A 19079-nucleotide genomic window follows, 5' to 3' on the forward strand; every position below is an offset into this window, starting at 1 on the left:
GAACTTGGAATAGATCCATCGCAGGTAAGGGGGTGCTACTATACGACACTGCTATAAGCACACGTTAGAGGCAGATCCTAAAGGACGGGTGAGCAGATGTAGTGATTTTAAGGCAATGTCTACTGCCATTTTTTTAAAAAAAGACATGATCAGAAATATTTTAGTGCTGCGGGGAAACAAATCTATTTTGTCGTTCCCAAAGGACAGAGGCTGCACAAGGAACTGTGGAGACACACACCTCCTGCAGGATTCCAGAGAATCAATTCTTCATCTGGTGTGTGGATTATTATTTTTTAGAATTCCCTGGGTGTTCAAGAGGCATAGGAGGCCCCTTTACCCATTGTGGTGCACTGGGTCGTATGGTGTCCTCAGGAGAGCTACTGTACCTTTGAATCCCTGACTGGCTATGGAAGAGGGAAGAGGGTGGATCAGGTAAAACCATTCTTTACATACCTCACTTACCTTGAAAGCCATATTAGGAGCCCCATAAGACAGTTAGGGACATGGTGGCGCTGCGGGTTAAACCGCAGAAGCCTCTGTGCTGCAAGGTCAAAAGACCAGCCGTCGTAAGATCGAATCCACGCAACGGAGAGAGAGCTCCCGTCGCTTGTCCCAGCTCCTGCCAACCTAGCAGTTCAAAAGCATGTAAAAAAGCAAGTCGATAAATAGGGACCACCTCGGTGGGAAGGTAATGGTGTTCCATGTCTAGTCGCATTGGTCACGTGACCATGGAAACTGTCTTCGGACAAACGCTGGCTCTATGGCTTGGAGATGGGGATGAGCACCGCGCCCTGGAGTTGGACACGAGTGGACTAAATATCAAGGGGAACCTTTACCTTTTAAGGCATTTCTGACTTGACAGTGCCTAACGTACACATGAAAAGCACCTTGAATAGCAGGACCACAACGGCTTGAGATTATTTTTGTGAGGGTTTTCCAGCAATTTTTCTGGTCAAAAGCAGGAGCTCAATGGTGGAGCCTCACCTCAACATGAAGAAGGTCCTAAGTTAGTTTGTTAGTTATTTTTCTACATTGTTTTAATGTGTTTTAATTTTTGTAAGCCGCCCCGAGTAGACGTTGTCTAGAGGGGCGGGGTAGAAATTGAATGAATGAATGAATGAATGAATGAATAAATGAATAAATAAATAAATAAATAAATAAATAAATAAATAAATAAATAAATAAATAAATAAATAAATAAATAAAATAAAATAAAATAAAATAAAATAAGTTAAGTCTCCACCGTTTGTGACTCCCTTGTGACAGCCCCCCTTTATCCAGGTCAACCATCCATTTTGCTTTGATCATTGATGAACTAAATGTCCGACTCAGGACAAAGGAGTAGCCGGTGCTTCTGTTTCCTTCCAGAAGCGAGTGCCCTGCCAGAGCACTTCTGGGATGGGTCCGTTGAAAGCCGTTCCTTCCTGATGCGCTGAACATGGGTCAGGAACCGCCTGGGGGACGAGCCATGAACTCAGCAAGCCAGAGATGAAATGTTTAGGACCCAGCTTGAACAAGTCCCTGGGGGGTGGCTGCCGGGGAGCTCTTAATGAGGGCCGTTCACACTGGAGTGGGCACAGAAAGATAGCAGCCGATGCCAAAAGCAAATGTACTCAGCGTGCCGTCGCCTTAATGTTCTTGGCTCCTCTTCTGGAGAGTCGTGCTCGCTTCGAGTCGGGGACACAGGCAACTCGCTGCAAGTCATGAAGTGCAACCCAAACTTCCACAGCTTGGAAATCAGAGCATTTGACTCGGATCGGCTTGGTCATCATCTCTACGAAGACAGAACTTAAAAAGAAACATTCGGCACTGGTTAGGCCTCAACTTGGGTCCTGTGTCCAGTTCTGGACACCACACTTGAAGAAGGATGCCAACAAACTGGATCCAGTTCAGAGGAGGGCAACAAAAAAGTTCAGGGTGCTGGAAACCAAGCCCCCGTGAGGAAAAGACTGAAAGAAGTGGGCCTGTTTAGCCTTGAGAAAAGAAGATGGAGGGGAAAGAGGATAATACTCTTTAAACACTTTAAAGGTAGTCACAGAGAGGAGGGCCAGGATCTCTTCTCAGTCATCCCAGAGTGGCAGGAGACGTAACTGTGCGCTCAAGCAACAGGAAGCCAGATTTAGGCTGAATATCAGGAAAAACTTCCTAACTGTTAGAGCAGTAAGTCAATGGAACCAGTGACCTCAGGAGGTAGTGAGTGCTCCAACGCTGGAGGCAGTCAAGAGACAATTAGACAGCCCTCTGTCAGAGCTGCTTTGATTTGGATCCCTGCCTTGATCAGGGCGTTGGAGTCAATGACCTTCTAAGGCCCCTTCCAACATCATTATTCTACGATTCTATGATCTGCCTCCTGGAGAACGGAATTTGGATATATTTCTTGTTCGGAGAAGAATTCCACATTCACTCGCCAGTGGTCAAGTTGGCTGAAGGATTCTGGGAACTGTAGTCTAGAAAAGTAATTTGTCCAAGATTTGGGGGGGGGGAACGGTTTGGAGGTGGCATGCTTAAAACCATGTTGTGCTTCTAGGTTTCTTCTTCTTTAGACACAACTCTCTGTGATTTTATTTCCTAAGCACAACCGATGTGTTTGGCATTCACCATTCTACCGTTTTTTGGGGGGGGGGGGGGTTTAATTGTATGTTTACATTTTGGACATAGCCCTGAGCATGCAACGTGACAGCTTTCTATCACATCCCGGCTTCTGTGTCTTTTCTCCCCTCTATCTGACCCATGTTTGGTACCCATGGAGAGGTGGTTCCTCTGTGCCGTTGAGTCAGGACCAACGTAAAGCAACCCTAACAGGGTTTTCCGAGGGAAGTGAGATATTTAATGAGTGGTTTCACCAGTTCCACGTACCCCCAGTGAGTTTCCGTGGCTGAGCACAGATTCCACCCCCAGGTCTCTGATGTCCCAGTCTGTCACTCTGTCCACTGTACCACACTTAGCATTGCAATGAACACATTATTATTTAATTAGATTTCTACCCCGCCTATCTAGACGTATAAAGCAATGAAAGACAGGCAAAAACCAACAAAAGCTGAAACAAGTTGGGCAATGGCTACATCCAAATGCTTTTCTGCACTGAATTTCACCAACACATGCATGCATGTGCACCAGGAGCATCCTCTAGTCTCACTCAAGGGGGGCAGAGCAGGGCATGTTCAGGGCATTTCCAAGCTTCTCTACTTAGATCACAGACTGCTGGTAACATACATAAAGCCATACCATGGAAACGATGTGTATGCGTGGGTTCCTGCATGTGCATGCATGGGTATACAGGCGGGCACGTTGCGTGTTGTTGCAATGTTTTTCCAGGGCGTAGCTGCATGTCTGCATGTCCCCTTCCACTGACATGCTCATCCGAGCTGGTTCTATTATTAAGCAGACTAAGCAGCAGGCACTGGGAGTCATGAAAGGTCAGCCAGTTTGGTTCATTAAAAACCCAGTTTTCCATTGGTTTGCTCTCCCCCTCAGCAATGCCTGGTGCAGTGTTTTGCTTGGCTATGCAGGATCAGAGCTGGGTTACCAGGTCCACCCCCAGCTGGCTCTGCAATTATTTTAGCAGCGCTGCTAGAACGGAGAGAGGTCTGGGAATGATCCCCACCCACCCCTGGCTTTGTGACCAAAATAACTTGGCCAGCTTTGGACTGCGTGGGCCTTGACAAGAGAGGTTGCTGCTCAGGCTCAGACGCCAAAATGCCTTGGAGCAGCCTCAAGGGTGGTTTAATGGACGCCTTCATTGCCACTTTACCTCATTTCCTAATCTACTTCTGGTTAACTAGCACTTGGTGATTGCTTTTAAATCTCTAAATGGTTTTTGACCTTGGAGAAGCCACTGAAAAGGAAAACACCTCTCTGTTGTATCTCAACCTTTTAAAAATTCCCTTTTAAAAAGGGAGCTTGAAGGACGAGTCTTTGAACTCTTCCAAGGAGATGTTCAAGATCACAGTTCCAGCAGGCCTGGAAAAGAGAGAGTAATCTGTGATCATTTCGGTCCACATGCAGCTGTGGAAGTGGTGAATGCAGTCTCTTCGAGGCAGTGAAATTCCTCCATCTTTTTGTGTGAATCAGACATGGGGACAAATAAAAATATGAATCACAATATTCGCTGATTGGTGTAATATTCATCACTTTGTATTTGCCAGTTTCAGAGGCCCTGATGCATACGGTGTGATGAATATTTACCCTTTTTATTCGCCCCTTCGTTGGGCCTGGGCTCAAAGAGCAAGCTAGGCTGCCGGAATGCCTTTTCCGGCAGCCTAGTCTGGTCTCTCTTCCTATGGAGAGAGCCTGCTCTCTCTGCCCCCAAAGCCCGCCCCCTGCTTTCTTCCCACAACCCTCATTGCCTCCCTACTTTGTCCCATAGCTCTCACCAGTGCTACCGCTGGAAAAGAAGCTAAGCCGCTGGAAAGGAAACTGCTGTTCCAGTGGGCTAGCCTGATCTTTCTGACTCTGCAGATGCCAATCAGCTGATTGGCGCCCACAGAGGCAGAAAGAGGCTGCGGGCATGGTTCTGCCCAGGAGACCTGCTCTCTATGCCTATGGGCCCGGCCAGAAGAGCAGGCTAGTCGGCCAGAACCATGCAGGCTGGTTAGTAGCCTGATCTCTCTGTGTTGCTGACACTGACTAGTTGACCCATGCCCACAGAGGCAGAAAGAGCAGGCTTTCCAGCCTGGACCGTGGCTTCTGTTCCAGCACCACCGCCACCACCATTGACAGGACAAGGCAAGGAGGTAAAGGGGGGCACTGGGAATGGGTGGGGGGCAAGGGTCTCAGCTTTCTTTTTCTTTCTTTTTTTAAAAAAGACAGCCACAGGATGTCTAAAACCCCAACGAAGCAACGATCCAATTTGTGGTTCACAAGAAATCCCTGTGGAAATTCGTGGGTCATCAATCGTGACGAATCACGAACCACGAGGAACAGCCATTTTGGCTGTTCATCCCCATCTCTAGCGTGAATTTCCCTGGAGCTCTCCAAGGTACTGAATGCTGTCTCCAAAATAGGTGTCTCACTTTGGATAGCTTCAGTTTGGACTGAAACTTGGAATGAACTCTGAGAACCTACATTGCTCCTTGAGGAACACTTGGTCCCCTAGTGACGTCTGAGGTCCTTTTCTCATCTTAGAACTGCAGAGCTGGAAGGGGCCCTACAGATCATGGAGTCCCGCCCTTGTCAAGAAGACCCAGTGGGCGAATTGCACTCCCAACCTCTGGCTCTGCAGCCAGGTAACTAAGCCACGGAGGGGAGAGAGGATAGCACTTTTCCAATACTTGAAAGGCTGTCATAGAGAGGAGGGGCAGGATCTGTTCTCGATCATCCCAGAGTGCAGGACACATCATAATGGGCTCGAGATACAGGAAGCCAGATTTAGGATGAAGATCAGGAAAAACCTCTCAACTGTTAGAGAAGTACATGACCTCAGGAGGTGGTGAGAGCTCCAACACTGTATGCATTCAGGAGGAAATTGGACAATTTTCTCCTGTCAGATCTGCTTTGACTCGGACTTCTGCATTGATCAGGGGGGTTGGACTCGATGACCTTAGTGGCCCCTTCCGACTCCATTATTCTACAATTCTATGGTTCCATCCAGTCTACAAAGAGAACTGAATCCCATCCTTTCCCACAATTAATCCTTTAAAAGGGGCCCTGCTCTACCTTTTACCAGAATGACAGGTTTCTGGCTGCTGGTTTCTTCTGTGTTAGGAAAGACTCTGTACCTCCCGCAGTCATCTCATGTTTCAAAATCCATTTTAGGAATGTCGGAAGCTGCCCTATAGCTCTTTCGGGGGTTGGTCCACTTCCTCCACCCACTGATCACCAGTCCCTGTGGATGTACACAGCAGAAACACTCTTATTTCATTTCAGTTTCTTGGGGTGTGGGGTGGGTCTCTTTGCTAATTTACTCCTTTCATATACTGCAAAAGTAATTGGTCCCCCCCCCCAATTACTTTTTCCAGCACTGCTGGTCCAAAAAGCTGTGAGAACCTAGGAGCGGTGGTGGTGAGGCGAGGAGAAAGAGAGAGAGAGAGAGAGCCAAGAGCGAGGTGGGTGCAGGAAAGCAAGGAAAAATTTCATGAAAAAGGGAAACACAAAAAGAAAGAAAGAAAGAAAGAAAGAAAGAAAGAAAGAAAGAAAGAAGGAAGGAAGGAAGGAAGGAAGGAAGGAAGGAAGGAAGGAAAGAAAGAAAGAAAGAAAGAAAGAAAGAAAGAAAGAAAGAAAGAAAGAAAGAAAGAAAGAAAGAAAGAAAGAAAGAAAGAAAGAAAGAAAGAAAGAAAGAAAGAAAGATAGAAAGAAAGAAAGAAAGAAAGAAAGAAAGAAAGAAAGAAAGAAAGAAAGAAAGAAAGAAAGAAAGAAAGAAAGAAAGAAAGAATCACAAAGTGTCCATGTTCCCATCTTTGGTTTAAACGAACCCTTTGTGTTTAAGAAGCTCTCTTTCCGGAACTGATCAAAGAACTCAAAGCGAAAGCAAAAGCTCTCTTTTTTTTTGTTTTGGTCTTTTTTTTCTTTCTTTTTTTTTAATCAAAAGTCTCACCCCTAGCAGCCACCCTCCGTAAGGGCCCTGCACCTCTTTGCAGCTACGTAGAAAAGCGGTTGTGAGCCGCTGGTGAGACACGGAAATGGTGGATGGCATTTTCACAACAGTTCTTCAAAATCCACTCTCCTTCTTTCCAAATAACCTCCAGTAAAAGTGATGTGATACTCTCTAAGGACCTTCCCTTCAACAGATGGTCTACCTGCAACCTTTTGGCATCCAAACTAAAACGCTGGAAAACCGGTGTTTCTCCTAACCTTCCATTCTAGATCTCTGCCTGCAGAGCCAGAGGTTGGGAGTTTGATCCCCCCACTGGGCCTCCTTGATGGGGACTGGATTCCATGACCTCTTCCAGCTCTGCAGGTCTAAGATCATTATCATCCTACTCACTCAGTCGCTTATCAGATGTGATAAATATAATAACAGAATGCCTGTAAAGATATAAACATCCTTCTTTGCTTTAAAAAAAAGCAAAGATTTTTTTTTTTGGAACTTTTTTTTTGTTGTTTCTCACCTAATGGGACCCAGATTCTTCAACAGAGTAGTTTGTAGGAAGAGATGAAAGGCTGAGAAGCAGGGCTGGACGTGGATTCCCCACCCACCCACCCCGCATTTGTTTTGGAGACCAAGGGATCACTTTGGAATAGATTCCAATCCAGCCTGGGGTCACTTGTGTCTCAGATCTGCTTGGAGCGGGATTCCTGCCTCTTGCAGGGGGTTGGACTCGATGGTCTTATGAGGTCTTTCCAACTCCATGATTCTATGATTTTATCCTGGAAGGGTACAGACAGGGAAAGGATGCCGGCTTGCCGTGCGCCAGCTGTCTTCCCAATGAGCAAGCCTGCTTCATCCAAGGCGTGAGGCACAGCAGCATCAGAGAGAGGGCTTCAGTAAACCCGGGCTGCTCAGTAGCTCCCCTTCCTTTCGCCCTGTCCTGCCTCCCTTTTCTCTTTTCCTTTTCATGACACCAATAATACAAAGGTGGCTCGTTGGAAACACCTCCACTCAAGTTGCCCAAAGCGCTTAATTCCAACATAAAGATAAAGCAGGAATGTTCGGGTTGGTAAACATCGGCCTGCTGCTCCCTCTGCCGAAGCCAAGATCTTGGCTGGAGGGCCTGGTGGCCTTTGTTGCCTTTGCCAATCATCTCCCAACCTCTGAGCCTCCTTTCTTCCCCCTCCCTTCCCCGCCTTTATAGGCTGCCTGATTCCTACAGGCATCTCCACTGAGCTCTTTCCAAAACTCAGATGTCATAACTGAGCAATTCCTGCTGCATGAACAGGTGGGAGAGGGGGCTTTGGCTCGTGTTGGTCCCCCCCATCCCTTCCTCGTGGCGATCCTCTTACTTCCTCGCTTATTTCTAGGCCACTTTTTGGGGCTGGGGAGAGCACTCGTGGTGGCTTAAAAGGGACCCAGGGCAGTGAGCCAAGATCATCACACAAATTACGGTCATCAGACAGCAGTTTCATCAGACATCCTTCCCTTAGGCATCCCTTTGAGGAACAGGTGGTCACGGTGGAGGACGCGGCGATATATAAGAAATTTGCTCTAACAAAGGTGGTTTGGCTGGATTTTGATGCTGTTCCTGGAGAAAACAAGGGAAACGGATGCATGTTACCCATGGAAATTAATACATTTCCAGCAAGGCTGTGCTTTGGCATCCCTTCTCCTCAGTTCTATCTCTGACTGAATAAGGGAGCCCTGATTAGGACCTGAGCCATCGGATGCCTTTGGGGGAACACACGTATCTAATCTGTGTCCGTGTCTGTATTTGCGTTTGAGTGTTTCTAAACCTCCGGGAGGTAAAAAGAGCCATTCCCTTGAACAGGAACAATGAAAAGCCTGGGAGGTGGGACAGAAGTAGCACAATATCACCAGTTTCCATAATAACGGTGTGCCGTGGAGTCATTTCTGATTTATGGCAACCCCTTTTCGGGGGGTTTTCCATTGGCCCGTTTCCAGCCCGGAAATCACACCCACACAAAGATAAAGGAAGCCGCTATGATGGACTTCGGAAGTGACACAACACCACAAACCAAAAACTGAATGGGGGACGAAGCAGACCCATACAAAAATACAACCACTCATCCACAGACACACGCACAACTTCTCTCCTACTAGCGCAACAAGCAGTCATTAAAACAGGGTGGTAACTAAGTTGAAAATGCCAAGAAGGAAAAAGGAAAATTCAGGAACTCAAGGACTAGCCTTTCTATGCTTTGTTGTTGTTGTTTAGTCGTTAAGCCGTGTCCGACTCTTCGTGACCCCATGGACCAGAGCACGCCAGGCCCTCCGGTCTTCCACTGCCTCCCGGAGTTGTGTCAGGTTCATGTTGGTTGCTTCGCAGACACTGTCCAACCATCTCGTCCTCTGTTGTCCCCTTCTCCTCTTGCCTTTGCACTTTCCCAACATTAAGGTCTTTTCCAAGGAGTCTTCTCTTCTCATGAGATGGCCAAAGTACTGGAGCCTCAGCTTCAGGATCTGTCCTTCCAGTGAGCACCCAGGGTTGATTTCCTTCAAAATGGATAGGCTTGATCTCCTTGCAGTCCAGGGGACTCTCAAGATCCTCCTCCAGCACCACAGTTCAAAAGCATCAATTCTTCGGCGGTCAGTCTTCTTTAGGGTCCAGCTCTCACTTCCATACATTGCTACTGGAAAAACCACAGCTTTGACTATGTTGGCAAGGTGATGTCTCTGCTTTTTTTTTTTAAAGCAGAGCTATCTATGCTACACTAACCCAAATTCTCTCAGCTTAGACCTGCAGAGCTGGAAGGGACCCTTTGGATCATCCAGTCCAGCCACTGTCAAGGAAGCACAGTGGGGGAATCGAACTCCCAACTTCTGGCTCCACAGCCAGATGCTTCAACCCCTGAGCTTGCACTACAGCAACATCTCTTGCTGCAGAGTGTGTGTGTGCAAGGCAACATTCAGAGGCCCACCCCATAATGTGCAGAAGCCTTGCTCTTTATTCAGGGGCGAAGCTGTCAGCCTCCATCTCTTGGGGGGGGGAGCTCATTGCCTTCCTTAGAAATAATTGATACTTTCAATTTTCTTTCCCCCCACCTCCCACTTTAAATCAAGCCCTGTGCTCTTCTTGAACGGTAACTCTATTAACCTCACAAAATCCTGGATTTCACCCAAGAGATCCAGGAGTGGGTGGACTGCCCCACTGTGTTCTAAGAACAAGCTTGTCACCGCAACGATGCACAGCTTCAGTCTTGCCAGGCTTTTGTTAAAGAAGCCAGCGGTTGTGGCATGTACGGGTTTGGGAAAGGCACCAAGAAATCCTCCCCATCTTTCTAAAAGGTAGGCAAAAAAAAAACTTATTACTCCCGTGGGAGGCATATAGCCATTTATTTGACCTTTGACACAGGTGTGCAAGGTAGGGCAGGTTTTATTTTGGGTCCTTTTAAGGAGAAAGGTGGGGTAAGAATATTTTAAATACATCAAATAAATAAATGTATTCTTTTCCTGTTACAAACCTCTGTGAGGCACCGGCGAGAAGCAGACGAGAAGCTGGGGATAAAAAAGATGTTTGTGCCCATCTATTTGAGAGATTTGGCCAAACACTAACTCTGGGGCATGTTCAAGATGCAGGGTTAGCTCACATGGATTGTTAGTTGCAGACCTTTAGGGGAACTCAATGCTGTAGTTCCCAGGGATGTTGGCAAGTCTTTGGGCCTGAGTCCAAGTCTTTGGTATGAAGTTCCAAGTCTGAGTCTTTGGTACCAAGTCTCAAGTCCCAAGTCTGAGTCTTTGGTACCAAGTCTCAAGTCCCAAGTCTGAGTCTTTACCAAGCCCCAAGTCTGAGTCTTTGGTACCAAGTCCCAAGTCCCTAGTCTGAGTTTTTTATACCAAGTCTCAAGTCCCAAGTCTGAGTCTTTGGTACCAAGTCCCAAGTCCCAAGTCTGAGTCTTTGGTACCAAGTCCCAAGTCCCTAGTCGGAGTCTTTGATACGAAGTCCCAAGTCCCTGGTCTGAGTCTTTGATACCAAGTACCAAGTCTGAGTCTTTGGTACCAAGTACCAAGTCCCTAGTCTGAGTCTTTGATACCAAGTCCCAAGTCCCTAGTCTGAGTCTTTGATACCAAGTACCAAGTCTGAGTTTTTGATACCAAGTCTCAAGTCCCAAGTCTGAGTCTTTGGTACCAAGTCCCAAGTCTGAGTCTTTGGTACCAAGTCCCAAGTCCCAAGTCTGAGTCTTTGGTACCAAGTCCCAAGTCCCAAGTCTGAGTCTTTGATACCAAGTCCCAAGTCCCAAGTCTGAGTCTTTGGTACCAAGTCCCAAGTCTGAGTCTTTGGTACCAAGTCCCAAGTCCCAAGTCTGAGTCTTTGGTACCAAGTCCCAAGTCCCAAGTCTGAGTCTTTGGTACCAAGTCCCAAGTCCCAAGTCTGAGTCTTTGGTACCAAGTCCCAAGTCCCTAGTCTGAGTCTTTGATACCAAGTACCAAGTCTGAGTCTTTGGTACCAAGTCCGAAGTCCCAAGTCTGAGTCTTTGGTACCAAGTCCGAAGTCCCAAGTCTGAGTCTTTGGTCCCAAGTCCCAAGTCTGAGTCTTGGTACCAAGTCCCAAGTCTGAGTCTTTGGTACCAAGTCCCAAGTCCCAAGTCTGAGTCTTTGGTACCAAGTCCCAAGTCCCAAGTCTGAGTCTTTGGTACCAAGTCCCAAGTCTGAGTCTTTGGTACCAAGTCTGAAGTCCCAAGTCTGAGTCTTTGGTCCCAAGTCTGAAGTCCCAAGTCTGAGTCTTTGGTACCGAGTCCCAAGTTCAAGTCCTTATTAGAAATAAGAGAAAAGGGAGGATGGGTGGCTTCCCTGTCATGAGTCAGGTCCAAGTCAAGTTACCGGTGCAACTTAAGTCTGTGTCCCGCAACTCAAGTCCCCACCCCTGGTTGTTCCCAAATCATAGCAAATGCCGTATCAGTAATGCTCAGTGTTCAGGCCCAGGATCTGCTTTTAGTCCAAAGAAGAGAATAGGCTTCCTAATTTTTTTAATGTTTGCACAGTGGTTGTGTTCAACTCACTGAGTCATCCAACCAGAGTGTGATCTCAACAAGACTCACACAAAAATCCTACCAGCTAGGTGGACCTTATCTCTCCATCACTGAGGGTAAGGCTTAAAGCCACTAGAGCACTCAAGGTATGAACATAGGACATGGACACTGATGGACATGGACACTACGTTAGAGTAGCAATTTTCAAAAAGTTAGCTGTGTGAGTATCGTCCTTGTGTACACATCGTGGCAAAACACTCCTGCCTGTTTCAGGGGCCCAACTTTCTATTCTGTGTTGATCATAGAGATCAAAAGTAACCAAGGGCAAATAACTGGGAGACCCAGGTTCTAATTCCCACTCATCATAGAAACTCATGGGAAGGAGCCCATTGGTAAAAACCACTCTTTAAAGATCTCACGTACCTTGAAAACCCTGTTGGGGTGGCCATAAGTTGGATGCCACTGGATGGCACAGAACAACAGCAGAATTACTCGTACGTAACTTCTTCTTCTCTCTCTCTCTCTCTCTCTCTCTCTCTCTCTCTCTCTCTCTTTGCAATATATGGCTCATAAACAGAGGATTCATTCTTCATAATTTATCAGATGAGTTATTTGTCTAGTCAGTATTTCCCCACCCTCCACACGACGTACGGCTTGTCTCGGTTCAAGCGGTGACAAAATCTGTGATTGCTGGAGGGAGAGCTTTGTCTCTGCCGGAGGTGTAGTTTATTTTTATTTCCGCTCATTCCGGGGTGTGGCGTTAAATGTTGTTGTGCCTCTGGGGAAGCTCATTTCCACAATCAGAGCCTCAGGTCAGAAGGCGTTCAATTAGGCTGTCGATTAACTTTAAACAGGAAAGCAGACGAAACAGCTCTAAAGCAGAAGTGCCATCAGGGAATTTGAGACCTTTTTATTACAGGATTTCTTTAGACTTCCTGCAGAGAAACAATTTTTGGTGAAGTGGTTTTCTAAAAGGAAGTTTGGATGTGAGTCCCAGTGAGGCCTGTGCTCCTTTGGGACAAACAAGGATGAACTTTAAAAGATGGAGGAGCAATCTCTTAAGGAAGAACCTTAAATTGGTTGTTCTGGTTTTTTCGGGCTCTTTGGCCGTGTTCTGAAGGTTGTTCTTCCTGACGTTTCGCCAGTCTCTGTGGCCATGGGCATCTTCAGTCTTGTGGCCGGCCTTAAGTTGCCTTATAAATGTAACTTAAGAGGGGTAATGTTACTCCTGTGGTGTAACTGTAATTTTTAAAGTTACTTTTATAATTCTGCCTTACTAGATCGGCAGAAATAAAAGATGGCATTGGTGCTACTCTGCTCCCTGACATAAGCGGTAGAGTGGTGATGAGGAAGTTAAGGGGAGAGGGCACTTGGCAGTACAAGTCCAGGTAAGTTGAACCTCTTTGTTAAAAGGAATGATTAAAAGAACTGAACAGTTCATTTTAATTACTTCTAAGAAACAGAAAAGAGTTGCTGTTCTAAAAATGGCAGCTACCGTGTTTCCCTGAAAATAAGACAGGGTCTTATATTAAATTTTCCTGCACATTAGAGCTTATTTTCAGGGGATGATTTTTTTTTCCCATGTACAACCATCTGCATTGATTCAGATACAGTCCTGTCCTCTTCTTCTGGTTGCTGCCCAAGGGTGGAGGACGAGGGTTTCACTTCACTGGGGCTTATTCTTGGGGTAGGGTTTATATGATGAGCATCCTGAAAAATCCTACTAGGGCTTATTTTCAGGTTAGGTCTTATTTTCCGGGAAACAGGGTATATAGTAACTACTTTGGGGGTCTTGGAACTCTAACTGATTGCTTTTAAAAGTAACTTTTCAGGCTTTGTTCTCTCATTTCACTGGCGTTATGCGAGAGTCATGCAGCTGTTTATTCCTCTTTCTCCCCTATAGCCCTCTCACTCACAAAAACACAAGTAGGTTCTAAATCCTACATCTCAAGGCTGAGAACCCAGTACGGAAAGCCTGAGACACATTCCTCTGTAATCCCTCCTATAAAGTCTCTGTTGAGGAAGGCAGGATAACCTCGTTTGTCTTTAGGGCAGCTTCACTCCGGCGTTGAGATCCAGCTGTTCCTATGCTGGGAAAAACATCCCCCGGCCTCCCCTTCCTCGTGGTTCCCGTGGGCGGACAGGAGCCGGCTGGATGGCTCTTTCTTTCACAATGCCTCTCGGAGATTTTGAAGCGTGGGGCGGCTGCCACCGCCACCGCCTTGTCCTTGTGAAAGAGACTGGCTGGAATCCTATGGCTTGATTGCCAAGCGCTTGGCGAGCAGGAGCTGAAGATCTGAACAGGAGTCGCTGAGAAGCATTAAAAGGCAGAAAGAGGAGGGATGGGGGATGTCCCGAGAAGGTGATCTAATGCAAAAAGAAGGAACTGGTGGCTCATAGGTTATAATGCACTCCAAATCCCATTAGCCCCAACCAACACAGGGGTGGGTGGGAGTAACAGCCTGAAGACCATTGGAGGTTCACCTACTGCCCGCTCTAAGTTGAGTGTGAACACTGGTTTCCCCCTAGCATTCCCACAATCCCCCCACATGTTTTCAGTTTCCAAAGCAAGAACAAATATAGTAATAATTAGGGTGTAATTCAGAGGCACGAAGGACCAGGTGTTTCTTGACTACAATGCCTATCATCACCATCTAGCCAATTGGAAAAGACAGTAGATAAGGTAGTCCAATCACCTCTGAATGTTCTCTGGAACATTTCCTGTTATAATTAATTAATCTCTGCCAAGTGTTGTGCTCCCATGCTTAAGAGAAGAGGATGTAGCTTCAGAAAAAGCCATAGTCGTTAGCGTGCAGGCACATGGTCCGCAGGTTGATGAGCCCAGCCTTAATCCTGAAAGTCTTCTGATGAGGCTGGAAAAGACTCCTGTGAGGAATCTAGAAGAACCTGATATGAAGTGGCTTCTTAGGATCAGGCAGTGGGATCTGCAAAAGATGCACTGGAAGCTAGCCTGGGGTTAGGAGGCGCGCTGTGATCTAAAACCAGAGATGACCACAGTTACTGGGGGGTTACAGTTTACAGAATCCTTCAGGCAGCCTGACCATTTATAGAACTTCTGGGTTTTTTTTTTTTTAAAAAAAAACTTCTCCATGCTGTTTCCATGTTCTTTTCATGCACGGAATACGGTTTGATATGCAGGCGTCCTGCCATAATTGCTGGCTGGATTAGAGCAAGCTTCGTTTAGTGCCTTGATCGGTTTCTAACACTGCAATATTTCCAGGATAAAGGCTCACTTACCCTTGGCTGGTAAGCACTTCTCTACATGGAAATGTCTTCTGTTTCCCATTGTCTTTGACTTATTCATAACAGCTCGGTGAGTTAGGTCTCTGGCTATGGAGCCACAGTGCATGCCAGAAGAGCCAGCCTGTGTGGCCTTGGGCAAGCTGCACAGTCCCAGGGCACCCTCCACACATACAAACAAAAGGAATAGTATAAACTACTTCTGAGTTACTCTCTATCTAGAAAACCCTGGAAAGGCTTGCTGTAAGTTGGAATTCACTTGACGGCCCACGAGTATTATTATTTACTATTGGCTTTCTCCATACAATAGGCTTGTTGGCTGCAGACAATGACTCGCCCAAAGCCATCTGTTGTGTGTCTCATCTGGGTCAGGACCAAAACCCAAATGAACCCTGGTTCTCACCGCTTTAAGTGAAGCTGTGACCCTCCCATGGGCAGAGCCCTTGAGTACAGCTGATCCACAGATCTTTTGTGCACCCTCAAGGGAAACCTAGTTTTGAAATGTTACCCTCACTCTTCTTTTCTCTTGTTCTTCTCTAGATGTGGTCAGCTCCGCCCGGGACTGCTTGCAAGCCGGGGAGTCCTGCACCAATGACCCAAGCTGCAGTTCCAAATTCCGGACTCTCCGACAATGCATTGCCGGCAATGGGGCCAACAAGCTGGGTCCGGATGCCAAGAGCCAGTGCCGGAATACCGTGACGGCCCTTCTGTCTAGTCAACTCTATGGTTGCAAGTGTAAACGGGGCATGAAGAAGGAGAAGCACTGCCTCAGCGTCTACTGGAGCATCCACCATACCTTGATGGAAGGTCAGTCCATGGGGCTTGGGATAGATCAGCATTTCATTTCCGTTTTATTCTTCTTAAGAATTTAACCAACATTTGTAAACAGCTTCATAGAGGGAATTCAAAGAACTTGTGAATAAAATACCTTGAGTCTGGGCAAAATCAAAACAGGCATATTTATTCCTCTTGTTCTCGAGAACCTTGAGTCCTCCAGATGATCGGTCATTAAAAGGGGAAATTCAAAATGTGCATTATGGTAACCTCCTCTAAGTTTGCTAATCAGCGTGTTTTGTTTTGTGACCGGCTTCATTTGGAAGTTTGAATTCTCAAAATGTTGTCTAAGGCTGAAGTTGGACAGCTGGAAAAGTGCGTGACCAATCGTACTGGAAAGAATCCATTTGCGGGGAGCAATCTCCCTTAAAGAGAACCTTCCGTTTGACCAGGGGGTCACTCCAGCGTAGCCAAGAAAAGTAAGAGCCCTACAGTTGGACCAAAATGGTCCACCTTTTGGGCATGGATCAGAGTCAGGCTAGAAGGAAATTCCATGCAAGTTGTGTGATGAACAGGAAAGAGATGGCACCAGACCACTCCACAAGAGGTCCAAAACACCATCTATTTCCCTGTGTGACCACACCCGAGATCTCATTTCTAGAACCCTTGCATGATCTCAGCTCTCAGGGTGGGCTAGCTGTAAAAAAAAGACCAGGTTCGAGCCCCCCCGTGTGCTCAACCATGTCACTGCTGAAGTAATTAACCCATGTTGCAAGCCTTATTTTGAGAGGTTTCTAATCTTGAACAATGAGAACTTTCAGTTTTGCTTACATTTGTCTGAGATGAAACCAGACCTTGAGAAGAACATGTTAAATTTAGCACGCTGATGCTGAAATCGTTACTCTTGCATTAGAAAGAGAACCAGAAGAATGCGCAAACTGAGGCATCTAATCTTTTAACCCAGCCTTTGCATATTTAACATGATAGTATCTATTTTAGCATCAACACGTTAAATCTTATTTTAGACACACACACACACACACATAGAGAGAGGAGAGACACTGTATGGTCTCTCCATGCAGGGAATAGCTGTACCTACTGGATTTGTCTGATCCTGACGGAAATTAATTTCATTTCCAATGTGTGTGTGTTTTTCTCTGAAGACTTTTTCAGAACTTACCAGTTGCATGTTTTTAAGAGGGGAAGTCATTGTTTTTTTTTAAAAAAAACCACACAAATCTAGAAAAAAAGCAAAACAAAATGGACAGAATACCATGTTGGAGAAAGGGTCGCTATGAGTGAGAATTGACTGAGCTGCATTCAGTTATTATTATTGAAGTTATTGTTATGTGCTGTCAAGTTGTGAATGAATGATCTCCACCGTCTGCTGTTCTAAACTGCTCTTGCAGTCTCAAGAGCCCGTGGTTCGCTTCAGGGAATCGGTCCGCACACACCAAAAGAGCTGTCCGTAAATTTTCTATAAGGTACAGTGGGGTCTCGACTTACGAACGGCTTGACATACAAACGTTTCGACTTACAAACCGCTCTCATAGGAATATATGGACTCGACTTACGAACTTAGATTTGAGTTACGAACTCTTTTTTTTTCCTTTTTTAAAAGCTAAGTCATTTTAGGTTAAAAGGAAAAAAGGAAAAAAATATCCCCCTCTAGTGGCAGAAGGCGGAATAGCAGCTTCCCATTAGTTTCTATGGACGAAAAGAGCAGATATGGATTAAATGGTTTTCAATGCATTCCTATGGGAAATGCAGATTCGACTTAAGAACTTTTCGACCTGAGAACTGCCTTCCAATACGGATTAAGTTTGTAAGTCGAGACCCCACTGTACTGTATTTTCCATGTATAAGACTATACTTTTATCTAAAATCTAGAATAAAATTGGGGGGTCGTCTTATACACGGAACTAAGCTGAGGAGAGAACAAAAACAACTGGAGGGGAAAGCAGGGATCAAAGCAATTCTGCAGCGCTTTTATGCCTTTCCCCCTACACTTGCTAAGCCCCATTTAGATTTTGTATTCGCGAAGACTTTCACGGCTAGGATCTAATGGTTGTTGTGGGATTTTCGAGCTCTTTGGCCATGTCCTGAAGGTTGTTCTTCCTAATGTTTCACCAGTCTCTGTGGCCGACATCTTCAGAGGACAGCACTCTGTGCTCTGGTGTAGTTGCTGCAGCAGAATCCTTGCAATGACCATAAAAACATAGGAACAAAAAAGAGGAAAGTGTGAAGCTCAACAAAACTTGGCTCCCAGCTCTCAAAAATACAGTGTGCAAAAGGTCAACGAACTCTACCCAGCCACAAGGACAGGGGATCACTACACACAAAAGACCAGCTAATGACACCCATCAACCACAGTGACAGATAATCTCTTCTCCTTAGCACAACAATACACCCACAACAAGACACACTAATCACCCATCTACAGAAAAAGACAAAAGCCAATCTCACAGCCACAAATACTGCACTCCCAAGCCAACTACACCAGAGCACAGAGTGCTGTCCTCTGAAGATGCCGGCCACAGAGACTGGCGAAACATTAGGAAAAACAACCTTCAGAACACGGCCAAAGAGCCCGAAAAACCCACAACAACCCATTTAGATTTCTTAATTTTGGATTATACATGGGGGTGTCTTATACACGGAAAAATATGGTATTTTGTCACAATAGCCCAAAACCCTATTGAGGTTTACCAGGAGCATAAGAACACTTGTGAAAGAGCACCTGAGCTGTCCGTCACATGACCAGTCACACCGTGACTTGGGAGATTGACCTGACCTGTAGGGAATATGAAGGACCACCTGGAAAATGGCTCCCCTCACAAGTGTGATTGCCCTGAGGCAACTAAGTAAGCAGTAAGACGATGGCCAGTGTTTCAGTGCCTAAATATAGATTGCTGCTTTGTTCTCTTTTGGATAAACTTTCAAAGATGAAGGTCCTATAAGAAGTATGAATGGATGGCAACATGTATCCCCGTGGGGGGGGGGACAGTGGGACCCATGACCTCAAGAGGAAGCGGTGAGCGCTCCAACACTGCAGGCATTCAAGAGAAACTTACTTAGACCACCACCTGGCCGATGTCCTTTGACTTGGATTCCTGAATCGAACAGCGGGTTGGACAGGATGGCCTTAGAGGCCCCTCCCAACTTCACGGTTCTATGATGGACGTCTCTAGCCATGAGCTCTGCTTCTCAAGCCCTGCCTCAGGAGGTGACCCTTCGAAACCTCACTTTGCTTCAAATCTGCTTTGCTTTCAGGGGCCTGATGGAGACTGTCTTTTTTTTTCCTTATGGATATGAATGGCCTTTGAACGGGTTTCTGAGCTCTGTTAAGTTGAATGGAATTTAAGGGAGCCGTAAGTCCTCCTTTGCCAAGGATGCTGGAGGGGTCAACGGTTGAGGTCTCTGGCTGCAGAGTTTGATTTCCACATTGGGAGTTTGATTTCCACATTGTGACTTCTTGACAGGGGCTGGACCTGATGATCTATAGGGTCATACAAAAAAAACTG

General features: G+C 46.2%; 1 protein-coding gene across 1 annotated transcript in view; it reads left to right on the forward strand.

The window, feature by feature from the left end:
- The window catches only part of GFRA4 (GDNF family receptor alpha 4), a 132045-nt gene that overhangs the window by 65648 nt on the left and 47318 nt on the right, over positions 1-19079 (forward strand). Inside the window, exon 2 of the mRNA XM_020812893.3 lies at positions 15322-15588. Coding sequence (XP_020668552.1) covers positions 15322-15588 — 267 coding nt within the window. The remainder of the gene's footprint in view (positions 1-15321; positions 15589-19079) is intronic.

The sequence above is a fragment of the Pogona vitticeps genome, chromosome 5 (genome assembly GCF_051106095.1).
Source record: "Pogona vitticeps strain Pit_001003342236 chromosome 5, PviZW2.1, whole genome shotgun sequence".
In the NCBI taxonomy this organism is placed as follows: domain Eukaryota; kingdom Metazoa; phylum Chordata; class Lepidosauria; order Squamata; family Agamidae; genus Pogona; species Pogona vitticeps.